The sequence below is a fragment of the Corvus kubaryi genome, unplaced genomic scaffold (genome assembly GCF_017639235.1).
Source record: "Corvus kubaryi isolate FWS band 111438036 unplaced genomic scaffold, C.kubaryi_AGA036_p1.0 37249, whole genome shotgun sequence".
NCBI lineage: Eukaryota > Metazoa > Chordata > Aves > Passeriformes > Corvidae > Corvus > Corvus kubaryi.
Window position 1 is genome coordinate 5,076,730 of NW_024581072.1, and position 24,187 is coordinate 5,100,916.

General features: G+C 48.7%; 1 protein-coding gene across 1 annotated transcript; it reads right to left on the minus strand.

The window, feature by feature from the left end:
- Positions 1 to 1,276: 1,276 nt before the first annotated feature.
- On the minus strand, positions 1,277 to 6,176 carry LOC121662336 (serine/threonine-protein kinase PAK 3-like). The gene is made up of 6 exons (XM_042023382.1): positions 5,619 to 6,176; positions 4,854 to 5,098; positions 4,222 to 4,491; positions 3,590 to 3,786; positions 2,854 to 2,991; positions 1,277 to 1,411 (listed from the first exon to the last, which is right to left on the minus strand). The coding sequence occupies exons 1-6, from the start codon at positions 5,741 to 5,743 to the stop codon at positions 1,322 to 1,324; spliced, it is 1,065 nt and encodes a 354-aa protein (XP_041879316.1). The 5' UTR covers positions 5,744 to 6,176; the 3' UTR covers positions 1,277 to 1,321.
- Positions 6,177 to 24,187: the final 18,011 nt, after the last annotated feature.

The following is a 24,187-nucleotide window of genomic DNA, read 5'->3' on the forward strand; positions in this document are numbered from 1 at the left end:
GTACATTCAGAGGATAGGAACAGCCTGAAGGTACAACCAATCAGAATTCATTCAATCATTGGGAGGGAAAAGACCTACACATTAATATAGAATGCACTAAAATCTACATTAAGGTAGAGCACTATAAAAAGAGGGCAGGAGGAAAAGGAAATATGCATCAAACTGGGGAGTGGAAGAGGAGGTAATACCAGCAGCACTGTTCATAAGGACACTAATTACACATTTTGCAGGTGTGTTTTAAAAAGCTAAATAAACAACAAAACCAAAACAAACCAATCAAGGAAAAAAAAAACCCCAAACCAGAACAAAATAATATATGTTGCTCTTTAAAACTTTGGAAACTGTTTTCGGACACATTAAGTTTGTATTTTGGGTGATCCGCTTGTTGGAGAGCAGGAAGAAATTACTAAAGGCAGACAAAGGAGGAAGGAGAAGTAATAACATTTAGCACATTGCCTTTTTGTTTATCATGTTTGTACAGTCTCTAGGACAGTTCATTCTGACCACAGAAAAGGTTGGCCGATGGAACACAGTGGGAAAGCTGCAGATTTGCCACCTGCTTGCAGCAAGCAGCAAGCACAGTGACTGTACAGGGAGTTGCTGTCCTGCTGTATGTTCCTGGCAGGAGCCTGTGCTGGCTTCCCAGACCAAGTGTGTGCTGTGCATCCCACAATCATCTTGTGAACATGACTCAGTCCACAAGAACCTGGATCACAGGAGGAGGGCGCGGTGCCCTGCTGGCCAACCAACAGACATTCATCCAGGGAAAGTCCCTCTGAACAACCTGGTGGTCTTTAACGATGGAGTGACTACACTAATGGAAAAGGGAATGTACAGATGTCATCTCCTGGAGTTCTGTAAGGACTGTGGCACTATTCCCCACAACATCCTTTGCTCTAAATGGGACAGAAGTGGGTTTGATGGGACTGTTCAGTGCAGGTGGAATTGGTCGGACTGGCATATCCAGATGATAGTAGTCAATGGCTTAGTGTCCCCATGGGCATCAATGAAAAGTGATGTTCCTCAGGGGCCCATATTGGGACAAGTGCGATCTTCATCAAGGACATAAGACAGAGTAAACTAGTGCACCATCAGCAAATTTGTGGGTGACACCAAGATGAGCGGGTGACATGCCTGAGGAATGAGGTGCCATCCAGAGGGACCTGGACAAGCTCAACAAGTGGGCCCATGGGAACCTCATCAGTTTCAACAAAGCTGGGATTACAGCCCAGAAAGCCAACTGTGTCCTGGGCTGCCTCACCACTCACTACAAACTACAAAAAACTACAGACTACAAAAAAACAAGTGGCCTCTTCCAGGGCTAGTATCTCCTGTCGGCCATAAACTGCTGCGCTGCCATGATCAGAGGCGTCAGGCTGGAGGTCGGCTTGGCTGAGGTTACAAATGGATGCTGCCCAAAGAGAAAAGGAAGAAATTAACTTCTGCTTTCCCAACTCCACTCCTCACGGGCTCAAACAGGCTTTCTCTGGTTACCAGAAAGATGTAGAAATGAGGGCACTCTCTGCACCTTTGTCTCCACGTCAAGGACCTTGCTACCATAGGAAAACATGGCTCACAATCCCACAAATCCATTAATCCTGCAGGTGTCTGCAGCTTCTTGAGATTTTTGTTGTGCCCACATTGTGGGAATGCAGCTTGCATGTTTTCCTTTCATCAGGATGCTCAACAGGCTTCTTGAGGTTGCCCTTTTCTAAGTCATGGGCTATTTCAGTTGTTAAAAAAAGGTGAGGAGCGTAAGGCATTCCTCAGGAAACTCCAATCCCTTGGAGAAAGGCTGATCCCCACAGGATTTTGGCCCATGTTCTGAAAACCCCTGACACAAGTGGCTGACAGATTCAGCACTGGCACCTCCCTCCACAGCAGGGACAGCCGAGCGGCACTTTCTGCCGCTCCCTTTCTGCCACAACGTCGTCTACATGGCTGTGCCAGGCAGCAATGGGCCAGCCTGGCCAAGTCCTGCTCAGCTGTCCCCACCTTGGTGGCACAAACCTCTACAAGTGGGGCAGGAGGGCCAAGCCAAGGCCCCTCTGAGGCTCACTGGGAGCTCCCCAAAGCCCCTCCTTCCCTTCCTCCCTCCCTTCCTTCCTTTCTTGCTTCCTTCCTTCCATCCCACACCCAAATCTCAAAATTATTGCCAGGGGCTGGTTTCATTGGCTTCTTCCACCACCTTTTCAGCCCTCCCTACCTGCTATTATTCTACTTCACTTCTTTTGCTACCACATTAAACTGAGTGTGTTCCCAAAGTACAAAACTGGGCCACAGAAATGACCATCTCAGCATGGAGCACCTCTCCTCTGAGAAAAGGCTGAGACAGCTGGGCTTGTTCTGCCTAGAGAAGAGAAGGCCCTGGGCACACCTTCTTGCCACCTTTCAAGACTTCCAGGGGGCTTCACAGCATGCTGGGGACATATTTTTTTGCAAGGACAGTTGCATTAGCACAAGGGATAATGGCTCTCAACACAAAGAGGGCAGATTCAGATCAGGTCTAAGGAAGAAACTCTTTGCAACGAGAGTGCTGAAACACCAGCACAGGTCGCCCAGAGAGCTGCTCGCAGCCCCATCCCTGGGAACATTTGAGGTCAGCTCAGATGAGGCCCTGAGCAACCTGATCTACTTGACGACGTCCCTGCTCCTTGCGGACCACTTGGTCTGGGTGACCTTGAAAGGCTCCTTCCAACCCATCTCCACTCAGGATTCTCCTTCATTTTTCTTTGAAAAGCCCCAAGACTGGAGATTCTTAGGACTGGTGCCCCTCCGATGCCTTGGATTGAGCGGATGAGAAGCCCCTGGCAGCGGGCAGCTGGGGCACCCTGCAGCCACTTGGCCTTTTACCTGCAGAAGCTCCTGGGCAGACCAGCACCTGTCCTCGTCTGTCTCCAGGCAGCAGTGCAGGAAGTCTCGCAACCAAGCGGACTGTCGCCTGGGGTTCTGCAGCCTTGGGGTGCCCCCGGTGCATATCAGCTGTCGAACCTAGAGAAGAAGGAAACGCCACGCTCCGCCTGTCTCCTTCGCACACCAAACTGCTCACCCAGACCCCACGGGAGAAGCTCCACTCTCCAGCGGCACTTCCCTCCCTGCCACAGGCTTGGACATGCCCTTCCTACCCCACACAAAAGAACCCAAAGCCAGAGACAGTCACAGCTAGTCCACTATGCAAAGGCTCCTGCTGTGCCCCCGATTTCATTGGCTGACCAAATTGGGAGCAACTCCATTGGCAAAAGCACACTTTGCTTCTCTGAGGAACGACACCAGCTCTTACAGGCAATTTGGAAGAGGGACTTTGGTCGAACTCTACAGTTTCCAAGGATTATTACATAAAATAATATCTATTATTATACACTGCTCACTGCTCCCTTAGGCAGAGCTTCCATCAAGCAAAAGGCATCACAAAAGGATTTTTTTGTGCTGTTTGTGATTAAATGCCATGGGGATGGTCTGGACAAGAAGCACGAGAGACTATGCGGCCTGGAACCTATCGTCTTCAGGTGTTAGGCAAGCTTCCCGGGCCGAAGAACGGGGGCAGACTTTGTTAGAATGACAGTAGTATCTGAGAGCAGTTGCAGCATACCGTAGCAGAGGTTTTCCTCAGGTAAGGAGGCGCTCCTTCCACCATCTCGATCCCCACGATGCCAAAGGACCAAATGTCCACTTTGGGGCCATAGGGCTTCCTGGTGAAAATTTCTGGCGCCATCCAGTAAGTAGTCCCGACAGCTGATCTCCGTTTGCTCTGCTCAGGGGTGAGCTGAGCAGCGAGGCCAAAATCAGCTGAGGGGAAAAAAGCCCTCTGGTCAAGCCGGCATGAATTAGGAAAGCAAACCAAAGAACTCCCCACTGTACCAACGTCCCAGAAGGCAGTGTGGAATCTGGCTGCAAAAGGGGCCAGGCTGGCATTCCTCCGGCCTGCAGCCGAGGAAATATGGAATTGGCCACTGAGCAAAAGCCTCCAGTTTCAGGCAGTGGCTTTCAGTCCCCTGAAGCTTTAGCCCATAACTGCCTTGCTTGGGAAAGGACACGCACAATCCAGAGCCACTCCTGACACCTTCTTCCCAGCCACACCTCCCTGCATGTTGCAGCTGTGCTCTGCGCTCGCAGCAGGGCAGCCTGCACTGCCATGGGCACCACTCTTGGGGACCTGGCAGTCACTCAAAGGCAGCCCCACACCGCAGCCCACCATGGCTGAGCCTGGCCAACAACACCCACCCAACTTGACAGATCCATCCAAGCCCAGGAGAATGTTGTGGCTTTTGATGTCTCGGTGGATCACTTGCTTGGAGTGAAGGAAATCTAGGCCTTGCAGGCACTGAGAGAGAGAAAAGAAACACGAGCCTAAGAGTTCCTCATCTGATTTCATCCCACAAGCAGGGAAGTGGCAAACCTGCAAGAGTGACTCGCTGGGGGATGCTGAGCCATGGCAGGACAGGCTGCTGGCAAGAGCAAGAGCTTGCTGCTCCAACACGAGGACAGCAGTGCCTTTTTAACTGAGGGCATATTCGCTTCTGAGAGAAAAAGGGCAATTGTTCCTCTGGCCAGTGGCCTGCAAGCACACACTGAAGGAGCGCTGCTGCAGTGGCTGTGCTCTCTCCAGCCAGACGACAGCGGATGCTTTTGCAAACACCACTTTGGGTGCAAGCATCTCCTTTGAGCCTGAGCTTTGTGAGAGCCCTGAGAGTATCTCTTTGTCTTTGCCGCTTGTCTGAGATTGTGCCACCAACACATTTGCTCTTACAGGGAAGGAATGCAGTACACTTAGGGTCCAGGCAAGTGTTCAGAGAGGCAAACACAAATAAACACAGCTGGAGAAGGGTGGGCACGCTGGCAGGCACTTCAGATGCTCTTGCTGCTGCCAGTTGTAACAGAAAGGCAGAAAGCAAGCTGGGAAGATGAAATCACTCCTCTCCTTACCACCTGTTGGGAAGGACCACCCCGCCCAAGCCATGGGAAGCACAAGCGCCATCCCTCACCTCCCGAGACAGCTGCTATCTCTCCTTCTGCCATACAAGTCTCCCTAATGACATCGTGTAAAGAGCCTCCGTCCATGTATTCCATCACTAGCCAGAGCTCCTCGTCCACCAGGTAGCTGGAAGGAGGAAACAACAGCCTGGAGATGAATGCGCATAGTTACATGACCTGATGGATTCTTGTCTCCATGTCTCTCTTGGAGGAAGGCAGGAGCAAGTGAATAGTCATTCACTAGGCTCCACAGGCCTTGAACTCTGTGCAGTCTAAAAGACTTCTTGGTATCCACACCAATGCAAAACACTGGGAACAGGCAAAGGAAATAAGATCTACAGTGCTTTGTGACCCGAGGGAAAAAATCAAGCCCCAAACCCAGCAAAATGAAGTGCAGGGAGGGGGGAACTTTGAGGCTGTTGGCTCAGTAAGACAGGGCCGAGTCAGGTCTTTGAAAGTGCACTTCAAACTAGGTATGCCAGGAAAGATTAATGCAGCCCCAGTGCAATCTCCTCCCAAGACACCATAGATCAGCAGAGAAACAGGAATTAACAGCTCCGTTCTCTGCCAGCCACCAAAGGAGTGGTTGATCCTTTGGCTTGCAGGATGGGAATGACCCTTCATGACAGAAGAGCAGAACCACTCACCTGTCTACGTAGTTCACGAGGTTGGCGTTCTTACCGTCGCGCATGACCTGGATTTCGTTCACGCACAGGTCGGTGCTGCTCTCTCGCAGGAGACTGATTTTCTTTATGGCCACCTGAAACGACATGGAAAACCATGAACCAAAGAAGGCTGTGGCACGAGACCACAACGGGAATGAGGAGACAGTGATTTTGGGATGACAGAGCTGGGTGGGGCCAAACCACCTTGCGACTGGACATCAGAGGAATTCGTAGCTGAGCTTGCAAGAGCCTCTTACGCCACTCGCTTGGGCGCCAGTCCGAGGACACAGAGCCAGAGAGCCTTTGCTTTGTACACCCAGGAGAAACAGGCTCTAAACTCTCCACCTCAAAGCTCTAACAACACTCCCTACGCCCACAGCCTTCCCCCAGGGCCTTACTTTATCTTCAGCATTTTCATTCACACACCTCTTGCAAGCAGGAAGCCATTTTGTGCCGGTGAAAATGGAGCCAAACTGCTGGGAAAACACTGGAAGTTCTAGGGGGTTTGATCATTACTCCAGCAACCCCTGGCATTCTTGATTGCACAACAACACAGCAAACTCTTACAGACATGACGGGTAAAATGCCTTCCTAAAAGCATCCGGAGGGTTAAACCCCCAGGAAATACAACCCTACTCACTTTACAGAAAAATGCTGTGATGATGAAAACATCATTGAGGATACCTCCCAAAAAGACAGCCCTAGCCCTTCCACACTTCAGGAGCTTTCATTTTGCTGCACTAAAACACTTTCCTTCACACCACAGACATTTGCAATTACTGCCTGACTGCAAAAAGGAATAACCCACGCCTTGATCCTCTAGCCATGCACGCCGGGCTCTGAGCATGGCGTAGGCCCTTGAGAGTCCCCTTGCAGACCTCCCTCTCGAAGCACAGTTCCCAAGGGCAGCCCTGCAGGTGGCTAACGAGCTACTAGCATGATTCCCATGTATTTGCAACAAGCCAGAAACGAGAATTCAGGAATCCTGAGCTGCGGCCCCAAAGAGCAGTGCCATGCTCTAAGACACCACCTTGGCACTAAGACCCAGCTGGCTGCATGTCCTCCTCTGAGAGAAACCGCTTGGCCTCCTCGCATTCCTCGGGGCAGCTGAGAAGGACAAAATCTGTCCCCACTGTATTTGGCAGGTGGACACTGCTCTGCACTTCATTGGCCCTTGTAGCAAAGCTCTACTGGCCAGCCAAAGCTCAGCCACAGCTCACAGCAGAGGGGAGGGCACTCGAGAGCTGCAGAAGCTGCGGCGCTGCCTGACGCTTACCTCTTCTCCTGTGGCAGTGTCCACTGCCGTACACACAGTGCCGAAACCCCTAGAAACAAAACAGCAGCGGAGAAAGGAGAAGTCCTTTAGTCCCTGCAAGTGCAAGACACTGCGGTCCAGCGGGAAGAAAAGGCCTGGGGCAAATCTCAAATGGGACACGACAGATTCTGGTCTGGGTCTTTTTCCCTTTTTTCTTTCCGTGTGTGCACATGGGTGGGATTTTTCCAGGCACACACTCTGGCTGGGCCTTCCCACACCTCTCCTTGGAGTCTATCTGCCAAACTCAGGCAACACCACACAGGCCTTCTGAGAAGCCTGAACTCATGGAACAGCCATTGGAGGAAAAGATCTAGAGACAGATCCTTCCTCCAGCTGGCAAGGAAAGTAGTCTCCAGCCACAACCAGAGCAGCCAAAGGCCCCGATTGTTGCACACACAAATGGAGAATCTCTAGATAGCTTCATTCCGGGTCCAGAGCCATCGGCAGACACAGGAAGGACTCTACTCCTCAGGCGAGTTCTTGTACACTTGGCTGCTCCCAGAGGAAATGCTGCAAATCCATCCCATTTACAGTCAGCAGAGCTTGCTTTCAAAAGGGAACAGCTTGGGGGATTCTTTGCAGGAAAGGCCAAATCCCCACAGGATCCATGAGGGCTCTGCCATCAGGCAGGTGATGCCTTTTCCTCTAGAGTGCATCGGCACTGGCATTTCCCTGAAGCTTTGGCTTTTGCCACCTCAGCTATAAAAGAGAGTTGCTTCTTTCACCTCTGCTTTTGGCTTCTAGACTAGGTGACAGTCATCCTGACAACTGAATCTTGTTTTCAGCAAAATATTGGAAAGAAATGCTACTGACAGCTGTTCCCTGACAGCTCTCAGCTGCTAACTTGACCTTTGAGGCAACACAGTTTTTGCTCCTTTCATTCCCACATATTCTGTATTCTTTTGAGACATGTAAAAATGGTTTCTCCAAAAAAAAAGCGGCAAAGAGATGCCACACACTTGAGGGACAGGAGATCTCCCAGGTGCTGCTCTTTGCTGCAGAAAAGACATTGCCAGCATCCAGGTGTCTTTGCCGTGCCTTCGGACCACAGCTATAAATGCTGACCAGTACTGAGGGACGGGAGCATCTCAACACAGTGTCTGAACAGCTTTGGAGCTTGCCTGACATCACGCTGGGGAGATGTGACACCAGCAAAATACACAGCCCCTCCCTTTGAAGAAGGAACGGTGGCTGCGCTCACCCTTGGCCAAGAGTTTCCAGTTCTGTGTATTTAGCCTCGGGATCTCCCTCGCTCACCAGCATCCCTGAAAGAAACCAAAGGAAAGATGTTCACTTCACCACAGAGATCCCACCCTGCAGCAGATCAGAAAGGTAGCCCCACTCTCTCTCCCCACTCTCCTTGGGGACACCAGGTCCTTTCTTCTCAGTCAGTCAGCGAACCACAACAACAACGGCACCACCACAACACCACCACCACTACCACCACAGCAACAAAACAGCAACAAAACAGTCAGCTCTGCAGCACAGATTGCCTGCGCAAAGCCTGACTGTCTAAACTAAAAACTAAGCACATGGAGAATCAGTCAGAGGAGACACGGATCAGAAAAGACAACAGTAACCAAGAGAAGTGATTGTTGTCTAGAAACATTAAGGGCAGCAGGAAAAACAAAACCTTTCTGTTCTTAGGAATAAACACTCTGTGACATTCAACCAGAGCTTTAATCCTTGCAAATGTAAAGGCAGGCATCTTGGGTTCTGGAATCAATTTTTATCAACAGCTGCCCTTTCCAGAACAGGAAGAATATTGCAAAGTGCTTCCAGCAGAGGCACGATCTCCACCTTTCAGCACTTTGCCTAAACAATGCCTTTCTCCCTTTCAAGAGCAGCAGCTCATCTTATAACCCATTGCGTGGGCTTTAGGAATGCGGTCCCTCATCTTTTAGGACCGGGCTAAGTTCTGAACATGACCTTGGCTGTGCCCCCCAGGAGCTGGGCCCACAGAGCTCCTTGAGGCCCACTCATTCGCTAGATCACAGCCTCCTGCTCAGCCAGAAACAATCTCTGTTTCTTGCTTCCCTTCTGCGTAGAGGGCAGCTCAGGCAAAGCCAAGCCAGGCCGAGCTGCCCTCAGAGGCAGGAGCAACACCCAGTGCTCTCTCACCACCTCAAAGCACAACAACAGGTCCTGCGGGGAGGCCTCAGGACCCGACACTCTGCTGAGGAGAACAGGAGGTGGGAGGAGCTCATGCTGACACATGCACACACAAGGCTCCAGCAGACAAGGAATACACAGGACATACTCAGCATGGCCAGGCACTCCTCCTCTGTCTTCTCCTGCAGCTCCTCGGCACTGCCAGAGGAACTGCTTGTGCTCCAGGTGCACGAGCTGCTCGTGCTCGAGTTTCCAGCTCGAGGACTGGAGGCTTCTTCAGAGCCTGCAGCTGCAGCTCGTGCAGGTGCCAGGACAGAGGAGGTGGAGCTCTGGGACAAGAAATGACTTTGGGTCAGAAAGGTGCCTGGCAGAGATGCCCCTCTGATCCCATTTCAAATGCAAGCCCCTAGGAAGATGCTGCCGGCCACATCCAGGGCTCTTCACCTCTTGGCTTTTGCTGCCCACTTCTCCAACTCAAGGCGCAAAATCCAAAGGCTGCTTTTACACGAGGGACTAAATGACACCAAAGACACTGCTAAGCAAAGCAGGCACTTACTGATGGGGGCTGCTCAGGCCGTGGGCTGACCGCAGGGGCAGGTTCATTGGCACCCTCCTCCTCTTTAGCCTCTTCCTTGGGTACAGAGGCAGCCAGAGCAGGTGCTGACGCTGCCCCTGTGCTCTGTGGACAGATACATGAGGGACGAGAAGGAACCTGTCATGCAGAACCTTAAGATATATTCAGCTACAGACCCCGCTGTATCTCAGCTGTTCCTTTAGCTGCTGACAGCTGCTCCATGGAGAGGGCCAGGTCCCTCCTGGGGACAGTGTCTCCTCCATGCCCTGCAAGGCTGTGAACTGCATCTTTGCACTGCTCTCTTCAGCGGGGACAGAGAGCCTGCACAGCCACAGGGCACAAAGGGCCTCCCTTGTCCCCCAGGGCAAAGACATCCTAATGCTACCTCTTGTCTCTTGCTACGACAAATTCACGGCCCCTGTCAGAATAGTGGGAAACTGATGTCTAAACGTCCGAGTTCCACACCCCTTTTCAAGGGCTCATGGCTGGGGGAAGCGCTCTGGAAGTGCTGGAAAGATTCCAGGCCTCAGCCTCTTCAGCCACGAACGGGAGATGCTGTCTGATCAGAAACCTGCAGCTCTGCTTTGCTCCAGCCACAGGGCTTCCCAGAGCTGCCACTTACTGATGCTGGATGCTCAGGCCCTGCAGTGGCAGCAGATGCAGCTGGGTTGGCATCTTCCTCCCCTTTGTCCTCTTCTTCAGGAAGACACACAGCCAGAGGACGCTCTGAGGTTTGTTTTGTGCTCTGCAGACAGCAGCATGAGGGACAAGCAACCTTCTTTACACTCTGCTCTAGACCCAGATGCACTAAGGAGAAATCATCTGCAGAGAAATGGGATCCTCAGTTGTTCAAACTCAAGTAAAATGGGCCAAGTAGATGGGACTGCACTCTCTTGTACAGGAGAAATTCCATCATGGCTCAAAGCACCAAGCAACCCCACTTTCATCTGATCAAAAGCTCTGAAATGGAACACGGAAACAAAACAGGCAGGGATCCCCTGCAGCTGCTGCTGCTGCTGCTGCCAAGAGCCTGGACTGTACTTTCATTCATCTGACCAGGCTGGCACTGGACTGCAACAGGCCCAGCTCACAGCTTGCTCCAAATTGTCAAATGCTACCAACGCCAAAGGCTCCTTTCCCACTCACCCACGGACGGGATTCTCTCCAGGCATGGGCAATGTGACCTGCAACACACAAGGGAAGAAGAACCAGATGCTGCAAGAAAACTGCCTGCACTGGGCAAACCCACCGAGAAGTCAACCCAAGGGCAGAGCGTTTTGCTTTCACTACATCCCTCCAGCAGCAACCTGTGTGCCACACAGCAAGCAAGACAGCAGCACAAAACACTGCCTTGTGTCTACCTGTTGTCCTCTTTGGCCACTCAGCCCATAGTGGCCATAGAAACTTGAGACTAAGATAGTCTGAGTGGTTCTGCAGCAGTCAATGCTTCTGCCCTGCCCCACCCCACCCAGCAGGAGCTACATAGAAACTTGAGACTAAGATAGTCTGAGTGGTTCTGCAGCAGTCAATGCTTCTGCCCCACCCCACCCAGCAGGAGCTACAGCTCCTCCCCTTCCTGCACTTCAGTTTTCTGAAGAGATTGCACGCAGCAATTCCCATGAGCTTGCTGAAAATGATTCCACAGAAAAGCTTCCCCCAAGTCCCCCTCAGCCGTGGTGGCAGTTCTACTGTGACACAGCACAGGAACAGCTCCTGGGTGCAGGAGCATACAAGAACTCTTCTAAAAATGTCTATCTCAGAGGCCTTTTCCAAGCTGATTCTGTGATTTCATCACAGAGAGAATGGCTCCTTTAGCACGCAGGAAATGTCAAGTTCCACAGGCACATCCTTGGGATGAGGGAATGCAGACGAGAAGATGCTTCCCCTCAGTCCTAGAGAGCAGCGCACAGTTTTTACAAGGACTCCTGCCAGGCTCTCTGCATCTTCCCATCTTGGAAGATGTCTTGCTTCAGCCAGCAAACTGAGGAGATTCCACACTCCACTGCCACAGGCCTTGCCGGGATGGGGGGGAGCAGAACCCCTGCAGGCTCCGTTACAAATGCTGCCCACACTCCGCTGGCTACAGACACCCCCTTCTTAGCTGGAGCTGTTGACAGCAGCTTTACCCCACTAAAGGCATCTTCATGGCAATTTGGTTTCCATATGCTGCACCGAACAAAAACGTCTACTTACGTGCCAGGTGGGTGAAAAAGTACCCAGAATAAGCCACGGAAAATGCCATGCAAACTGCAGCACACATTCCCTCCATGGCTTGAGCAGCGCTGGTCAAGTTTGCACCGGACAAGACTTGTGGGGAAAACCAAAAAGACTCAAGAGTCCCGTCAGGGTGCAGCCTGCTGGCAGAGCCCTCCGCGATCAGCAGGATCCGCCTGCAGTGAGCATGCCACAGAGCTGCTCTGCACACGGCAACTTTGCCTTGACAGCGCCGGGATGCGGCCGCTGACATCACAATAGCGGCCGCTCTAGGCTGCTTGTGAATTAATGCATAGGACCAGACCTTCTCTACAGCGAGCGCCAAAAAAAGCCTGCAAAGCAGCACAAAAAGCCCTCCTAGCCCGTAACCTCAAGGCATCTAGGAGTAACTCTGAAAACACACCAAGCTCCTATAGCCCACGCTGAGAAGCTGAACACTGAGAAGGAACCAGGATGCGAGGAACCACATTAGTGATCTTTGGCCACTACTGCTTCCAAGCAAAAACCAGAATGCTTGTTCCAGCTGGATCTTCCTTAGTTCTAGAAAGCACCAAACAAGGAGAAGCACTGCTTTAATTACATTTAGAGTCTCTCCTGGGTACAGAGACAAGGTCATGGATCTTTCAGCACTATTTACTCAAAGCATTTGACATCATAGCCATGGGTGTGATTTTAGCAGGGAAATGCCATGAAATGCAAGGGGGATCATTCTGTCTGGCTCACTCTAGCAGAGAGGCCTTGGGACCCCAGCACCACCACCATCTTTTCCCCCATTTTCATCCTTCCACAATGCTTTTTAGGACATGGGGCTGAGGGTGGGTAGCGGTGTGGCTCCCAAGGATTGGTACAGAAGTGAGAGCTCCAAGACACAGCTGCAACCAGCAGGGCAAGGGCAGCATGTGGGACTGTTTCTCCGCTTCAGCACAACAAGGCAACCCAGAGCTGTGACACTGATATCAACTGAGTCCAGCCAAGCCAAAAGGGAGACCAGTCAAGCCAAAAGGGAGACCAGTCAAGCCAAAAGGAGCCCAGCAGGGTGGTAGGAAGAGGCAGCAAAGCAGCAGAACCAATCCCCACACACATGCCCAGTGCAGCGGACTGATGGTAGCCACAGTGCCAAACAGAGCTCTGCAGGGAGAGAGGAGTATGTGAAAAACGAGGTTCACTCTCTGTTAGAATTTAAAGAGTTTAATATAAAGACAATAAGAGACACATAAAATAAAGCAAAGGGATAATGGCCGGGTGCCTTGGCGCTCTGCCAAGAGCACACTGATGCTAGAGGTGAGTCCTTTTTATACCATTTTTACTGTCTGTTCTCTATTCATATTAAAACTTTTCCTGGAGCTGTTCTGCATGGCCACTCCTTGGTTCTGCCTTTTTAGAGCATGCGTAGTCTTCTGCCTTGTGGTTTTATTTCTTTTGATTCTTGGGGTTGGGCCCGCTAGGTAAGAGTCGATGGTAGGGTGGATCTCTTAATTCTCCAGACAGTCAGGGCTGATTGCAGCTTTGGGCCTCTTTGCCCCCCGGGCAGAGCGGTGATAGCGGCTCTCGGACTCTCCTGGCCGCCCGTTCTCCGGGCGGAGTAGCCTTTGGGCCCTTTTGTTCTCTGGACAAAGTGTTGATTAGCAGCTCCTTGGGCCTCATCCTCTGCTCGCTTGGAGGTTATCTTACTTGTTCACACTTGCTAACATTCTTGCTAAAAAGAGAGAAAACTACATCCACACAGCAAAAAGCATTTCTAACATTATATAATATCTACCTTAATACTTTGTGAGAAGCCAATACTATAATATATGTTTATAACAACACCCATCGCCATCACCACTGCCACCACCACTGCTGCAGGGAGGGAGCAGGAAACTGCCACTGCAGGTCCAGAGCTGCTCCAGGCACAACCAGCAGCTGTCATCTACCATCAGAACCACTCTGAAAGCCCTTGCCATTTTGTCCTTGTTCCAGGGGCCCCATGTGACACTTCACCTTTTTTGACCTTTGTTGGTTAAGCCATTACCTCTTTTGTACAATTTTCTTTTTATTGTTGTGTATTGCTTTTTTTTTTTTTTTTTTACTAAATTGTAATTCTTAACATTTTTAGCCTCTCATAGATTTTTTTCCGTTGTCCCCCTCTGTTGTCGTGGGAAAGGGGAGAGAGGAGAGGCTTTACAGAGACTATCTCAAGAAGAGCACATAAAAAGGAGGAAAGGCATAAGAAACAAAAAAACAACCCTCATGTTACCTCGTTTGGAAGGAATAAAAGTGGAAGTTTCTTAATCTCCAGCCACAAATCTTTGGAGTATTGACAGCCAAGAAGCACAGGAACCTGGAAACCTTGTGAGAGACTGGAGGAGATTGCCAGCTCAAAATATTTCAGGTGTTTTTATGTGGGAGAAGGGGCAGATCAGGCTTTGCTCTGGTGAGCCGATGCCCTGCTCCACACACCCCACTGCCCCAGGCCTGTATCCCAGCCCAGCAGTGGCTGCCAATCCCTGGCACACCCGAGGCAACACTCCACACCTCTGCCTGGAGCCCCTAATCCAGCTCCTAAGTGGCCAAGTGACTGGAAGCCCCATGTGGGGGAAGGCCCCAGGAAAGCCAAAGGGTGTTTAACTCAGGATATGTGGCAACCACATGTCTTGACCCTATGTCCCCTGGGAATTTCTATCAGCTGAACACCACTGGAACCAGGAGTGGTAGTAGCTATACTAGTTCTTTTCTGTAATTCTCTCTTCCTCTTTATTTTTCTAATTCCCTCCTCTCAGATTTTTGAGTAACTTAAAATCTAACAGGATTGGAGTTTGTTAACTTGCCAGTAAAGGTTTTTTGTTGTTTTGACCTCTTGAGAATATCTTGTCAGTATTTCTCCCATTTGTCTAACTCAATGTACTTGAAAAACCATAAGCCTATTTAAGTGTCTCATCATGTTGGTTTTTGGGGCCTTACACTTGTACATCCAGCAACGCTGTACATCCAAAAATCTTGGAAGTTTTTACCCTGTGGAGATACTAGGCAGTGCAGGAGCTCCAAGCCTCAGGCCTGTAAATATGACAATATTTCAAATACAACAGTGTTCTCAGCAACATGTACAGAAGTCTTCTTAAATTGAATAGTATTTTCTGATTAACACATTTTTTTAAGATTAGTCATAGAACTATCAGAGGAGACTTACAGAGCATGAATATTGAAAAAGGACGTTGGCATATGTCACTGGCTGCCTAATTGGTTGAAGAGGTAGATAGGATTGCATCAATACAAGAAGACATCTAGATTGTTGGCTGACAGCTTAAATCATATAGACCAAGCCTTTAACTTTTGGTTCTCAAAATTAAAACCTGAGCAGCTTTTGAAAGAGCTTGCTAAAACACAGAGGTTGGCCGATTCCTGTTCATGTATTTTTATTTTTTTAAATTAAGAAATGTCTGCTATATTTGTATGAATATTTTGTGATGTATAATTATGGCATTTTGTTTTTAGAAAATCTGTGGGCCATTACTTTTTTCATACAATTTATTGAATAGATTCTAGATTACATTATTTAATTAGATTAGAATGGTCAAGCTTGCAGAATTTGTTCCAATCACATATTAATTTTTGTATTTATTCTATTTAAAGCTTTAGAATATTTCAGTTGGAAGGGACCGATGATGATCAACTAGTCCAACCTCCAGATTAGGCTCCTTTTATGGTCTGAGTACAAAAATTGGCACCTCTGGGTCCAGTTATGTCTTTCAAAAGTCGAGGCCTAGGACAGATACTTCAAAGGTGCAATTCCTGCAGTCTTTTTCTTGCTGCCAATCACAAAGAGAATTTCAGATGACTTTACAGACAAAGGTTGTTCTGCTGTGATTTTCCGAAACACAGTGAAATAGATCCCTCCCTGGGTGCCTGTTCCCTTCTCTGCCTCACATGACAGCCAGATCAGGCCCATTGTCCGCAGGAGGGATGTGCAAATGGGGGATATCCTGGGGAAAGCTAGCCAGCATGGAGCACTGCTATTGTGATGCCAAAATTCTGGTGGGGAGAAAGGTTCTTGTGTCTCATTTTGCAAGCTTTGAAATCCATTCACAGTCTAATGTTCTGTCAACAGTGCTTCATGATGAGAATTCTGAAGTCCTTTCAAAGAAGCTTTGCCTGAAAGAGAACAGGTCTGGCTTGCAGTGCATCATTGCTCGGCAGGCCTTAGGAAATCACTTTGTTGGCTGTTACCCACCTACTGCCTGAAAACCCCATGTGAAAGACTGAAGCTTTGACAGCTGTGACAGTGCCCCAAAGAGAAGTCAGTTAGGGACAAAATAATGAGAATTATTGTGGTGTTGGCAGATCAGGTACCAGGTGGGTGAAAAAAGGACCTTAAGCCATCTGGAAATAGCTTAACTGAGAATCAGGAAGGGGAAGGTGCAAAGAAGGGAAGAGGCAGAAACATCGAAGGAATGAGAGGACTATGTACAGAAGTTGAAAGTAGAAAAAAAAAAAAAAAAAAAGAGTAATTGGATAAAATACTGAAAAAATTAAGCAAGGCTTCTCCTGGTGCTGAATGGTGCATTGGGGGATGCTGTTGGCAGCTTTGGGTGCCCATCCCAAAGCCATCACCTGTTTTTCCTGATAGGTCCAGGCAGCCTTTTTGACAGTGTTCTTCTGCAGGGCACACAATCAATCATAAGCCTTTGAATAGTTTGTTTTCAAAACGAAGAGAGTGATGTCAAGTTTGTTGTAGAAGTTTTCCCTGGGGAACACAAAATGCATTTTGAATCCAGTTGGAAAACATAGTTGTCCATTGCTTGAAAAAATCCCCAAGGAGATTAGTGGTACTTCACTGAATTCTCCTACCACTGTGCAAAGATTTCATTAAAAATAAAAAAAAAACCCGCTTTTTATTTTAAATGTATTAATTAGACCTCTAAGTACTTGCAAGCATAGACTCTACTGCTATCAGGATCACCTGTCAGCAGGAAAATATATCTAAAGAATCACCTTCTGAAGGGAATGCCATACATTTTAAAGCAGTTTTGTTAGTTTGTTTGCTTATGTAGAGCAAGAAGAAATGTGCAACCTGAAGCCCAATTAGACTTCATTTACTTAGGGTGGGGATAAAAGACCTATGCATTAGTGTAAAAATGAGTGTAACAAAGGTTGGTATCACAGGGTTTTGGAGCATGCTTGGGTGCCAGCCAGGACCGACTCAGAAGGTGGCCTTCAACATGCTGTGTTGGTCCAAGTGCCCCAGGGCTGGACATCCCATTGTGATGTCATACTTGCTGTCACCTTGCAATGACCTGTGATGTCTCTAGGGTTAGACTGTGACCTCACATCCCTTGGGGCTTTCATTCAGGCACAGAGGGAACCTGACTGAGGCTGGCTCAGGTCTGATTTCCTGCCATGTGTGTCCACAGGATCTGGAGGATTGAGCACAGGGACAGCAAGGGACCAAGGTTTCTCCGTTTTGTTGCACTGTGTGAGACACTTTGGTAGTGCCAGTGATGGGGAGCAGCTTCTCAGGACTCCTTGAATTACCATGGAGAACAGACAGAGCCATGGGAACAGAGTGGAGCTGCCCCATTTGCCATGATAAGCAAGAGGGTGTCGCTTATGTGATACCCTGTGGCCATGAGTTCTGCATGGGCTGCATCCTGCGTTGGGCAGAGAAGAAACCAGAGTGCCCGCTCTGCAGAAGACTGATAGAGTCTGTCAGGTTTTCTCTGCAGGAACAAAAATACCTAGAGTGTGTCATCACACCCCAGGGAGAATCACCAGAGACCAGCAGCCAGGCACAAAGATCTCTTGGCCTTCTGGATGGAAACAGCTGCCAGCGCCCTGGAGCAGTTCCTCTGCAAGGGACACCCTCCCCAGCTGAGCAGGGGCCTGCAGGGACAGAGGCCGTGGGTAGCCTCCTGCCCAAGGTCTGGGCAGAACTTTTCCAAGAAGAAGAACATGTTCTTGACCCCATGCTGTCCTGGCTGCGCCAGAGGCTAGAGGCAATATATGGGTCCCAGTGGTGGCTGGCAGTGAGAGCAGAGAACAGCATCTTGTACGCTCTGTGCCTCTGCGGTCCAGATGGGGAGGTCATGGTCCAGATGCTGCAGCCTCTCCTGGAGGAATACACAGAACAGCTGGTTGATGGCACTGTCAATTTCATTGTGGACCAATGCAGTGAGGAGGCCCAAAGGCTGCTGCACTCCCACACTGCTGGGAAGCAGGACAACAGCCCTGAGGCCATTTCCCGCTTCACCAGCTCCCAGGGAGAGGCTCCCACCTGGCATCCAACCCCTGCCAGCAGCCCTGATGGCTCTGACATGGAGGACCAGCCCAGCACGTCAGAAGTTGCCCTCTGTGCCCTCCGCATCCTCCAGCCACCTGTGCAAATTGGTACAGAGCAGGTGCAGCCCCAGAAAGAGCATGGGGACGCAGTGGTGGCAAGTTCCTCTGGCCAGGGCAGCAGCCACAGTCCCTCTGTGCCTTGTCAGGACTGGGAACACTCGCACAGGGAGCCCTGGCACCCCACAGAAAGGAGGGCCCCCAGCCTCCAGGGTTCTCCATGGAGTACAGATAGGCCAACAGAGAGACGGTGGAGCTGCCCCATCTGCAATGATGCTCAAGAGGATGCTGCTTATGCGATGCCCTGTGGTCACCAGTTCTGCCTGGGATGCATCATGCATTGGACAGACAGGAAACCAGCATGCCCAGTCTGCAGCAGAACGATTTTGATCGTCAAGTTTTCTGTGCGCGAAGAAGATGACTATCTACAGTGTCTTGTCACATCCTCCGGAGAGTTGCCAGAGACTTGCAGCCAGGCAGGAAGAGCTCCCAGTCCCTTGGACAAAACCAGCCTCCATTGTCCCATGCCATCCCTGCCATCTTATCCACAGGAGACATTTTCCCCAGCTGAGCAGGGGACCATGAGGCCAGAAGCTGTGGGGGGCCTCCTGCCTGAGGTGTGGGCAGAACTTTTCCAAGGTCAAAAGCATCTCCTAGACCCCATGCTGCCCTGGCTGTGTCAAAGACTGGAAGCAATATATGGGTCCCAGTGGTGGTTGGCAAAGAATGCAGAGGGACGCATCCTGCAGGCCCTGTGCCTCTGTGGGCTGGATGGAAAGGTGTTGTTCCAGATGCTGCAGCCTGACCTTGAGGGATATACAGCACCACTGGTCTATGGCCTTATTAATATCATTGTGCACAGATGCAGCATGGAGGCCCAGAGGCTACTGCAATCCCACACTGCTAGGGAGAAGGACCATGACTCTGCAGCCAGCTCCACTAGCTCCCGAGGGAAAAATCCTGCCTCCCCTACAAGCAGCCCTGAAGGTTCTGATATGGAGGACCAAGCCAGCACGTCACAAGCTGCCTTCTGCAAGGATACTGACTGTCCCCCATCTGTGTCCTTGTCTGCAGAGCAGATACAGGCCCAGGAGGAGCTGAGGGAGGTGGAAGAGACAGATTCTACCCAAGGCAGCAAATGCAGACCCTCTGCTTCCATCCAAGGCAGGAACTTCTCACATGGGGGATCCCGGCACTCCCGGAAGAGGAGGGCCCCCGGCCACCAGAACTCTCCCAGCCCTGCAAGAGGCCACTCCAGTGGTGGCACAATCAAGGCTCCAGCAAGTCTTTATCCAAAAGACAGGAAATAAATTGTTATTTCCCTGACACAGTCACTAGGTACTGCTTTGTCTCCCTTCAACTGGGGCCTGTCCCTGATCTCATGACCCTCCATAATCCAAAGACCCACAGAGTCCCAGGACCCTGTTGATGGTACCTCCTCCTGCAGGAAATCCTGCTGCAGCCATGACAGGTGAAGAGGTTCTGAATGAAAAGGGAGCAGTGCATTTACACAGGAGAATTGTTGGGGTCTCCTCCCCTCGCCATGTAGCCCTGGGAGAGGGGCCCTGAGGGGAGGCACGGGGTTCCCTGCCCCTGGTCAGCCTCGCTCCCCATTGGTTGGTTTGTGTTCCCTGCGCGGGCAAGGACCCTCAACCCAGACTGTGAGGGTTCCTGGGCAGAGCCCCGGCCATGCGGCTGGAGAAATAAACATCTCTGAAACATCTACCAAGAATCTGTCCATATATATTTCTTTTCCATGGGACTCCTGGTTTGATATATGCGTGTTACAGTAATCCCCGCTGTAACAGAGAATGTGCCAAGTAAAGGCACATGCACAGATGGAATAACATGCTGCTCCATGCAATGCCTTTCTCTGTGGCCAAGGGAACAGGAAAGATGCTGTGGTCCCTTGGTGGGAGGGGTTTCTGGCCAAACAGGCTGGCAGGATGGTTGCTGCCCGCCAGTCATGACAGGCCATGTGACTGAAAGGATGGTGTCCCTTCCAGGGTACAAGGCACTGGGGCTTCAGAGTACAGCTTCTCTAAATCCAAACACAAATTTGTAGGGATAACCAGAGTTCTGTGGCTGGTCACAGAACTCAGAGCAGATTGGCTCTGGCAGAAGAAAACAGTGGCCTTGATGCTGCTTGTAAAGCTACACTTGCATGAAGAAATGGGCTTCCAAGAAGATGTGCCTTATCTGACCCCTTGGCTAGTCCTCAGTCGGGAAGGGTCTGGCTGATGGAGTGATTCTTCCTCCCTTCCTTACTTCCTCTCTCCTTCCCTCCCTCCATTTCTCTCCCCTTCCCTCTCTCTCCCATTCCCCTCTCACTTCCTTCCTTCCTGTCTCTCTTCCTCCCTCTCTTTTCCACTTTCTCTTCCCCGTCTCTCTTCTGCCTTTCTGTCTCACTGAAGAGAACAATTGATGGGACAGCACATCCCAGCAAGACCAGGATCTTGGTCTTCCTGGAGTAGAAAGAAGGTTGTCCCTTAGTCTGGAGGGACAACTATAGCTCCTTGTGTCTAAGGGATCAGGCTCCATTGCTGGTGTTTTTTAGGAGCACCAATACAACAGCTGGCCAGGACCACCAGCTTCCAGAAGCATGGCAGACATGGTAAGTGGAGAGGGACCTGGCATTGTGGGCAAGTGCCAGTGGCAGTGGATGGGAAAGTGTGGTGGTTTAATCCAAGTCATCAACCAAGCACCACACAGCCACTCAAGTACTCCACTACCAGGGACAGTGGAGAAAGAACTGTAAGAATAGAAGTTACAAAATTTCTGGGTTGACGTAAAGACAGGTAATAGGTAAAGCAAAAGCTGCACACAGAGGGAAAACAAAACAAGGAATTAATTCATTGCTTCCCATGGGCAGGCAGGTGTCCAGCCATTCCCAGGAAAGCAGAACTCCATCATGCATAACTGTTACTGGGGAAGACCAACACAACAACTCTGCATGTCCTCCCAGTCCTCCTTCCTCACTCTGCTTTACATGCTGAGCATGATGCCATTTTGCAGTTACTGCATCAAAATTCATCCATTCCATCTTTGCTTCCTCTGTGTAACTGAGTGTTCCTGATCACCCAGAAGTTCTTCCTGTGTACTGCCATGCAATAACAAAATATTCTCCCGCACTGCCTCCAAACCTGCCTGCCAGCTACTGAGAGCATTGTCCAAACGCTTCTTGAATTCAGACAGACTTGGTGCCATAACCACTTCCCTGGGAACCTGTTCCAGGGCCCAACCACCCTCTGGGTGTAGAAACTTCTGATATCCAGTGTAAATCTCCCCTGATACAACTTCATGCCATTTTCTTGATTCTGTCACTGGTCACCAGAGTGAAGAGATCAATGCCTGCCCCTCCACTTCCCCTTGTGAGGAGCTGTAGACTGCTAAGTTTTCCAGTGTTTCTTCTTTTGCTTTTTCTTATTAGGAGGCCTCATTGTGTCCATCATTTTTCCTTCACAGACTGTGTCCACACTTGGACTTCTCATCCTTTTTTCCTTTGTCTTGCACTTTGTCTCACTGTGTGCTAGATACCCTGAAAGGCTGTATTCACCTGTGTAGCAGCCACTGAATTAAGATAGTTTTGTTGAGATCATTTTCTCTCACTAGACTTATGAGCTCCTCAACTGTGCTCTCCATATCAAGTTTTGTATTTCCTTTATCCAGCAGATTTTTCACTTTTCATCCTGCTCTTTTCTCCAGAAGTGGTCCTTGATCTGTTACTTTATCTGTTTCTTGACCTGCTTCTTTTATCAGAGCAGTAGCATCTGCTGTGTTGTCCCCTCTGGCCCTACAGACCTCTCCATTCAGTAAAGGGTTTTATTCTGTACAATAAATTGCCATAAATTGTGAACAGTAGCCTGAACCCTCCTCTGCAGAAGGACTAACAGTCATCTTCAACAATCTTACAAAAAGCAGAACCTCTCCAATATTTACTTTCCAGTATTTACTGTCTCTTCTATAATATTGATTGCTGTCTCTGCTTCTTTATCTCGTTTTGCCTTTTTCTTCACTACACAAGTGTGATCTGCTTACTTCTGTGAATGTAGTGTTCTTATGACTCAGAGCCAGAGCCTCTCTGGCTCCTTGTAGAGAACACAGAATCATAGCATGCTTGAAGTTAGAAGAGATTTGGCATTAGTGCAAGAGGATCAGGTCGGGGAATACTTTAGCAAACTGGAAATAATGAAATCCATGGGCCCTGATGGGATGCACCCATCAAATGCTGGGTGTTGAGGGAATTGGCAGATATAACTGTGAGACCCCTCTCAGCAACCTTCAACCAATCACAGCAAATGTTGGCACTGCCGAAAAACTGGAGACAGCAAATGCCATTTCTATCTACAAGAAGAGTAAGAAGAGCCCTTTCCTACCTTTTCCTGTTACTTTGGGTATTGTAAACTATTCCTTGCAGAATAAAGAATAGAATTATGTTCACGCAAGAAGCTCTCTGGATGTGGTTTGCAAGGTTTCTCAGGTGATGCAATAAACAATTTCCCATTTTCTTCTATGAAAGATAAAGGCATATGATTTTGGTGAAAGTTAAATGACATTTTGACCAGTTCTGTTGTAAAGGTATTCTGTTCCCTGTTGAAATTCAGTAAAGAGTGCTGTGCAAAACATTTTTGATGTATTGGTCTGGAGCAGGAATAGTATTTTTGGACAATGAATATGTAGAAGGATTATGTCTGTTATGTAGAACATCAAAATTAGTTAGCACCAATCCAAGATTAGATACCTGTTATGCAAATATTGATGTAATTTAATGCAATGCCCCTTATTCTTGGTAGTTTTGTTATCAGTATGTCTTTACAGACCAAAGATACTATGATGTAACCTTTATTTAGGGGACATACTTTCATTGTTATGTTCTGTATACTTATCTAGATCATTAGCTTCACGCAGCATTTATGAAATAGCCCATTGACTTTGTATATGGCACTTCTAAAATTACTTCTTTTGCTTTGAAGTGGCCACAGCTGCTGGTAAATTGAAGAGCTGGGATTATGTTTGGGGTATATTAGCTGTATGTCAGAGGGGAGAGACTCATGTTTCTACATTTGACTTGTAAACATGAAAACAAAATTATTCTGGTGGTAGCATTCTAAGCTTGTATTGTTTTGTGTGCATTAGTAAAAGATGACAAATACCTCTCAGTAAAAACATTTTGGCATTTTGGGAGTTCAAGCCATTACATGGGTAAATGGATGGGTATATCCAAGAGAAGTTCACTGTAGCTTGCTAGTAGATATACGGTAGAAAATCTGAAGTAACCTTAGTAACCTAAAGTAACCTTGAAAGTCCTAAAGTAACCTTAAATTTTAAATAAACTGTCTTGAACTATAAAAAATAGAGTTACAAAGAGAACTTCAGAAAAACAAAGGTAACAGTTTTACAACTTCTACACATGTTGTGTCAGAATTAGATACTCAAATCATATCACATTGAACATGGTTGTCTTGCATTTTCCTTAACAGAGACTACTGAGAAGAGACGATCACATCAAATAAAAACTGCTCACATAGTTGTTCAAATGTTTCGCTTAGGTAACAGATTGGTACTCAGCGATATTTTGTAAATTCTGGGGAGATCTCACCTTGATACTGATCTTCTGAGCGCTATCAGAATGTAGAATTAATTTTTACTCAGGTAATTTTTGTTCTGCATTTCTCCGTGTGTAGCACAAAGCACATCCACTTTGGCAGTATTAATCGATAAAATGGATCCATGGTAATCATGGGAAAAGAGGCACATAAATATGTAAAGGTTAAGTTCCCTTAGTTCAATAAAGAACTTTCACCTGCCACCAAATCCAACTGTGGGTTTAAAATCAGAGTATTAAGTTAAAGAAGGGGTTTATTCATTGTAGTTCATATCATTGTAAGAAGGGTTCTTAGAAGAATAATCTAAATGAAAGATTTTCTTTCCTTCTTATATTTCAGTGAGAACGTTACACAGATCATGCAAATAGATGAGAAATTAATAACAGAACAGAATGAAACTGAAAGATGATTTATGTATATT

What these genes read in the sequence shown, in the direction of transcription:
- LOC121662336 (XM_042023382.1), bottom strand. Translation starts at nt 5,743, where the DNA reads ATGTCGTTTCAGGTGGCCATAAAGAAAATCAGTCTCCTGCGAGAGAGC. An exon ending in TGAGGAAAACCTCTGCTACG is followed by an intron (nt 2,992 to 3,589) that starts GTATGCTGCAAC and finishes CTTCTTCTCTAG; the next exon opens with GTTCGACAGCTGATATGCAC. An exon ending in CTGCCCAGGAGCTTCTGCAG is followed by an intron (nt 1,412 to 2,853) that starts GTAAAAGGCCAA and finishes CTCTTTGGGCAG; the next exon opens with CATCCATTTGTAACCTCAGC.